We start from the raw sequence: 6,172 nt of genomic DNA on the forward strand, positions 1-6,172 counted from the left end.
TCGCGTCAGGGCGCCTCACGGGCACGGGGGCGTCCTGCGAGTGGGGGCGCCCTGGCCGTGTCTGGGGAGGCGTGGACCTCTATGGAAGGCTGTGGATGGGAGGCCTCTCCTCAGAACTGCTTCCGTGCCACAGCGCGGCCCCTGGCGTCCCCCAAAACGATGAGAGGGACCCCGCCGCAGAAGTGCCCTGCCTTCCGCCTTCCTTGCACACACGTGCCCACCATGCGTCGGTGTGAGGGAGGACCCCGCCAGGGCCAGTCTGGGGTACCCGGAGGCCGACTCTCCAAGGGGCGAGCGCAGGGCAGCCGGGGCGGGGGCGCATCTGGAGGACGGGGAAGCCCTTCTGCGCCTCCTTTCTCTCTGCCGCAGCTGAGGGAGCAGCGAGGTGCGGCCCGCGGTGGCCCCGGGAGGGAGGCCAGTACAGATCACTGCATCGTACAGACAGGAAGCCGGGGCGCCAGCACCGGGACTGGCCGACCCCCACGACCCCCACGACCCCCACGACCCCGACGCGGTGAGCACGACCCCGCCACGGGGGGACTTCCCGCACTTGGAGACGCCCCCGCGTCCCTCTGTGCTTCAGCAGCGCCGGCCTGTGCACACCCTGCTGGGGCCGAGCCAGACGCCGCGTTTGACCCTCCGGCAGGGCGGCACCAGGTTGGGGGGCCCTCGGGGGTGCCCTCGGAGAGCAGGGAGAGGCTCCCTGGCACCGTTAAAGCACCCTGAAGGGTAAGAGGGCGGCCCACGTCAGCAGGATTCACGGCGAGTTCTTAATGGTGGCTGGAGCCCTGTCCCCCATGACCCTGCTCCTGACCTGGCCTAGGGCACTGCTTCTCTGCCTCTCGCGCTCCAGGACCCCCTGTGTGGCTTCCCCCAGGACAACCCCGGCCCGTGTGGGGCGGCCTCTGCTTCTGACAGCACCTGGAGGAACCGCTCACCTGAGACCCGGGAGCACCCCTCACCCCCCCGCCACCGTGCTGAGCGGACCCTCGGGCCACCCGGTCCTCTCCTCCGCCAGCCGCGCCAAAGAAACCAGAACCCGAGCCCAAGTATCAGAAACGTGTATTCTTTTTCTTTTAATAGTAAACCTCTTTACAACAAATATAGTGAAAGAGTTTTCAAACAAAACTCATAAGAATCCCGAGGACTTTGTCTTCTTATTGTGTAGAATACTAAGAAAGCATCACCATACAGCACGGAAAGAAATATTGAAAACAAATCAACAGCCACACACTTGGACTCGCCCTGCCCAGGACCCAGGAGCAGCCCCAGGAGTGTGGGTGATTGTCGGGTTTGGGGGGGCACCTCCATGCCTCCCTCCCTCTCCCCCTTCCCTCTGGGACCTGAATGGGGAAGACAAAGAGAATCCAGATTCTCCATAGAACATTCGAGCCCCCTGCCCCCACACAAATCCCACGCCTTCCACCATCGCTTAGGGGGTGGACAGAGGTGGCAGAGGAGAGGACAAGAGTTCCCAGGCTCCAGGTCTCCTCTCCTCTACGAAAGCCTAAATTCACCCCCACCCCAACCCAGGGGATTCCAAAGAGTCAGTTAAAAATATATAGATATAGATATTTCTAGATACACTTTTACATCATTTCTGTCTCTCCAAACAAATAAATAATCATCAAGAGAAGGTGCATTAATTCCTTCCTGTCCAAGGTGGGGAGGGCTGGGTAAAGGTCGGGGGTCAGTCTTGCTGCATCGAGGGCACTGCTGGGGAGGGGGGGATGGTGCGTCCCAGTGGAATCGGAGGGTCCTCTTGCCCACTGTCCCTGGAAGCTGTGGGAAGGCTGGGGAAGGGAGGGGCGTGGGATGACTCCAGTGATTACTCTGGCAAACGCCCAGTTCTTAGGAGGAAAGAGTAGGTGGAGGCAAATTTGGCTTTGCGAGAGGAAGAAATGAAGCCCCCCCCGCTTGAGGTCTGGGTTCCCAGGGACCCATGCGTCTGGCCAGCCAGGAGCCCCTACCCCCAAGAGAAACCTTGGGATACTGAATTGCAGAAATGTCACATATTCATTCACAGACCCACCCCCTGCCCCCAGGGAGAGAGGAAGGACACACACACACACACACACACACACACACACGGTAATCAAAAGCCAGGTTTGCCATTACAAGGCAGAGGGCAAAACTGGTGAATATTGCACCGTGAACGCAGGGGCTCTTGTCCCCACCGTGTGTCTAGTGGCGGCCAAGCCCAGCTTCCACAGGTGGGCGGACTGCCGCCAGGAACAGCCTGAGAAGGGAAAGCCAGTCACTCGAGCTTTATCGAGCACCTATCGCTCACCCATTCGGCATTCACTGTGCACCAACTACGTGCCAGACACTGGCAAGGCTCTGGGGATGCATGCACGCGCAAGCCTATACCCTGGCGTACTTCGAGGCCCTGATCGAGTCTCGTCGACTCTTCAAACCCCCTCTAGGAACCCACGGAGTAGGTTGGGACATGCTGTGTGCCCAATCAGCAGGTGGGGCTTAAACTCTGAGTAAGGAAGGATCACGGCCCAAAGAAGAAGCTTCAAGAAGGAAGAGAATCATGAGTGTCACCCTGAAAGCAGGATTGGGGTGGGGGAAGAGCAGGAAGGGCAGCTGCGTGTGTGCAAAGGACCGGGGATCGGGTGGCCACTTGTGTGTGGAGCCCAGGGGAGGCAGGGCCCCAGCGAGAGGCAAAGGGGGCAACTGCCGGATCCCCCCAACTGTGGTCCAAACCTGTCAAAGCGGAAGGTGGACTGGGGCAGGGGCCAAGCTGGAGCGGCGTGGAGCTGGAAGCCAGGGCTGTGCGGCCCAGCGGCCACTGTCCCTCCGCAAACGCCAGGCACGTGCACACACGGACATGCCCTCGGAGCTCGATTCACACAGATCCGTGGATAGGCCCAGATGGGCTCAGAGACACACACCGGTATGTCCACGCCCCCATACACACACACAGATACCGGATGCCCTCACGAACACGCTCAGGTGCACGTGTGGTCACATACACCCCTGCTTCTGGTTCCCTCCCTGCGTCAAGTGTCGGGATACTGCAAGCGGCTGGGTCGCAGAGGCAGGACCGCAAAGCTGGGCCTTGTCTACCGTCTGCTGTCCTACTGGGATGACGCCCCCAGGGAGCACTGCGTCCCTGAGGCAGAGGAGCTGGGTGCAGGGGAAGGACTGGGGCAGACCCCCTATCCACCTGCACACGCCACCTGCCCACTCGGGCCAGCCCCCTCCGGGTGGCAGGCTGGGGGCCTGCCCCCCCCGCGTCTGATCTGGGGTCCAGCCTGAGGTCCCAGCAGAGAGGGGCGGGGCGGGGAGCAAGAACAACAGCAGAAGAGTCTCATCTGTACAGTACGGGCCGCTTGAGTCGTTATTATTACAATATACTTTGACAAAAATAGAATCTCATTTCATATCAATACAACAACAACAAAAAAAACAGTTTCCTGGACTGTTACACTGCTAACGTTTTCCAAAGGTTGCTATTTACAGTTACAGTAGCCAAGAGGGAAGGTGCGCTGCCGGGGGTAGTGGGGCAGGAGGTAGCCGACCAGGGAGGTGGGGTCGGGGCGGGAGGAGCGGGGAGGGGGCTGGGGAGGGCCCAGGAGGAAAGGAGGCAGGCGGGCCTCCCACCCTCACGCCACCCCAGTGTCCCTCCTTTGGGGATGTGTCCGTGCAAGGAAGAGAGAGCCCCCACTCCCACGTGCCCCTGGACGCCGGGGCGCCAGTCCTGCTGAGCTGTTCCCTGCCCCGCCCGCCGTCCTCCCTGCACTTTGTGGCCTGCTTTCGGGGGCTGGTGTCAGCCCAGGGACGGGGAGCTATTGCACTGTATATCTTAGAGAAACTACCAGGGACAGAAGGGGGCCCCGAGTCACCCCTCACCCCGCTCTCGGCCCCTCCTCATGGCTCTCCGTCTTTCTCTCCAAATGTGCTTCCGAGGGGCCCCCTACCTCAAACCCTGCCCCCGGCCTCCGAATCCCAGGCAGCCTTCCCAGCCCAGAGGCTCGGCCAGCACCCCCACACCTTGGGGGTGCAGCTCATGCATGAATCCGTGAGAGTGTTGTGTGTGTGCAGGGGCACTGGGGGGCCAAGCTTGGGCATTTCACCCCATGTGCCTGTGGCCACGGGAATAGCCCAGAAGCAGAGACCCTTTTCAGAACCTGGGCTCACTTGCCCCCTGAAACACAAACCCACCCATCAGGCCGACTTTGGGGTTTCAGTATATTATAAGGGGTTTTGTGGCCTGGTAGGTTTTTTGGTTATCTCCCTCTATCTGGGGGTGGGGTGGGAGGGCTCCGCATGCAGGGCTCGGCACCCGTCCTGTCCCAAAGGCCTGTCGGGCTCCCCACCCCCTCCTGCAGCATATGTGTACAACGTGCAAAGTGTCCCCCTTCCCGCAAAAAAGAGCCCCCCAGCCAGTAAAATGGCGGGGGGTGCAGAAAGAGGGGACAGGAGCATCCTCCTCTCCAAAGCGAGAATCCAAATTAAAAAAAATATAATAATAATAATAATAATATAATAATTATACACAAATGTAACCGTCAACAGGACACGGAGCACAAAAGGAAGTGGGGTCGAGCGGGAGGAGGCCCAGGGCCGGGAGGGGTGGGCGGTGAGATTGTCAACTCTTCGTCAGGGAGGCTGAGAGGAGGGGGCTGGGAATCGTCACTTTAATGTCTGCAGAGAGAGGAGATGGAGAGCGGGGTGTCAGGGCCCTGGCCGCGGGCTGGGCGTCCCCCACGCCCCTCTCCCCGCAGGGCCAGGGCCTGCAGCGGGGGTGGGGGGGTGCGGAGGTGGCCCAGAGGCCTCCCGGGTGGGGGCTCGGGGTGAGGGTGGTCCCGGGGTGCAGCACACACTGGCGGGCAGGAGGGGTGACGCTACAGTACCCAGGTGTCGAGCCGCATCCTCTTCACAGCAGGGCCCTCAGCCTCGGGCTCCTGGGCTGGGCGCAGCAGGCCCAGCGTGGGTCCGAAGTCCCCCCGTCCGTCGTCCCGGTCCCCGGTCTCGTAGGAGCTGCTGGCCGGGCTGCTGAGGCCATCGCCAGGCTCCGGGCGGGCGGCCGCTGGGAACACAGCTGGAGGGGGCGGCGCGGGACTGCGCTCGCGGCTGGGGGACACCGGCTCCGACTTGATGCTGATGTGGGGGTGGGTGGTGACTGTGAGGGCAGCCCCCACGTGAGGCAGAGGGCTGCCCGGGCTGGGCACCGGGACAGAAGCAGAGGAGGTGCGGGACACAGAAGGGATGGGGGGCCCGGGAGGGAGAGGGAGGAGGTGGGGCGGGGAGGGACACGGACAGAGAGGAGCCGGGAGGAGAGGGGCCAAGTGAGGGAAGAGGGGAAAGTAGGGAAGGAGCCACGTTAGTTTTCTGTTCCCGTGTCCCCCACGGCATCCTGGTGCTCCGGGCTGGCTGGGGAGGGGCTCCGGGGGGGGGGGCTCCCAGGCCGCCGTAGTATCCCATGTCCCGTGCTGTCCACTGGTGACAGAGCACCTCAAGGGGGCCACCCCGCTCCCTCCCGACAGGAGCCTCCTCTTCCCACCCTCAGCTCTGCCTTCCCCAAGCCTCCCGCGCCCCCCCCCCACCGCAGCGCCCCAGGACTCACATCAGGCTGCTGAGAGACACGGGGACCAGATGGGGCTGCGGCTGGGGCGGCTGCTGGGGCGGCTGGGGCGGCTGCGGCTGGGGCGGCTGGGGCGGCTGCGGCTGGGGCGGCTGGGGCGGCTGCGCGGCCTGAGGCCAGGCGGTGACACTGCCTAGCGACAGCCCCCCGGGCGAGCTGAAGGTTGGGAGGGAGGAGAGCTCGGCACTGCTCAGCTGGTAATCTGCAGGGGTGGGGGGTGAGAGGAAGGACGGACTCAGCAGGGCCCCCCAGCACAGGGCCCCCCCCAAGGGAACGCACGTCGACGCAGGCAGCAGGTGCTGCTTCTCAGCCGGATGAAGAGAGGTGCGTTTTTAAAGTAGTGTTAACTTTCTTTTTTGGTACCACGTGTAGATACCACTCTCAGAACGTCAACTCAAAAAAGAAGGGGAAAGAAGTCAGGAGGGTCTAGGGCGCCTGGGTGGCTCAGTCGTTAAGCGACTGCCTTCGGCTCAGGTCACGATCCTGGAGTCCCGGGATCGAGTCCCGCATCGGGCTCCCTGCTCGGCACGGAGTCTGCTTCTCCCTCTGACCCTCCCCCCTCTCATGCTCTCTATC

The 6,172-nt window shown here is 62.6% G+C and overlaps 1 protein-coding gene across 2 annotated transcripts in view; it reads right to left on the reverse strand.

Annotated features, from left to right (window-relative positions):
* Positions 1 to 1,050: 1,050 nt before the first annotated feature.
* MEF2D (myocyte enhancer factor 2D) overlaps positions 1,051 to 6,172 on the reverse strand; it is a 29,788-nt gene continuing 24,666 nt past the window's right edge. For both annotated transcript variants that reach the window (XM_021682090.1, XM_021682089.1), the window contains 3 exons: positions 5,579 to 5,798; positions 4,866 to 5,175; positions 1,051 to 4,656 (listed from right to left, as the gene is read on the reverse strand). In XM_021682090.1, coding sequence (XP_021537765.1) covers positions 4,645 to 4,656; positions 4,866 to 5,175; positions 5,579 to 5,798 — 542 coding nt within the window. In that variant the 3' untranslated portion in view covers positions 1,051 to 4,644. The remainder of the gene's footprint in view (positions 4,657 to 4,865; positions 5,176 to 5,578; positions 5,799 to 6,172) is intronic.

This window comes from Neomonachus schauinslandi, chromosome 6 (genome assembly GCF_002201575.2).
Source record: "Neomonachus schauinslandi chromosome 6, ASM220157v2, whole genome shotgun sequence".
Taxonomy (NCBI): domain Eukaryota; kingdom Metazoa; phylum Chordata; class Mammalia; order Carnivora; family Phocidae; genus Neomonachus; species Neomonachus schauinslandi.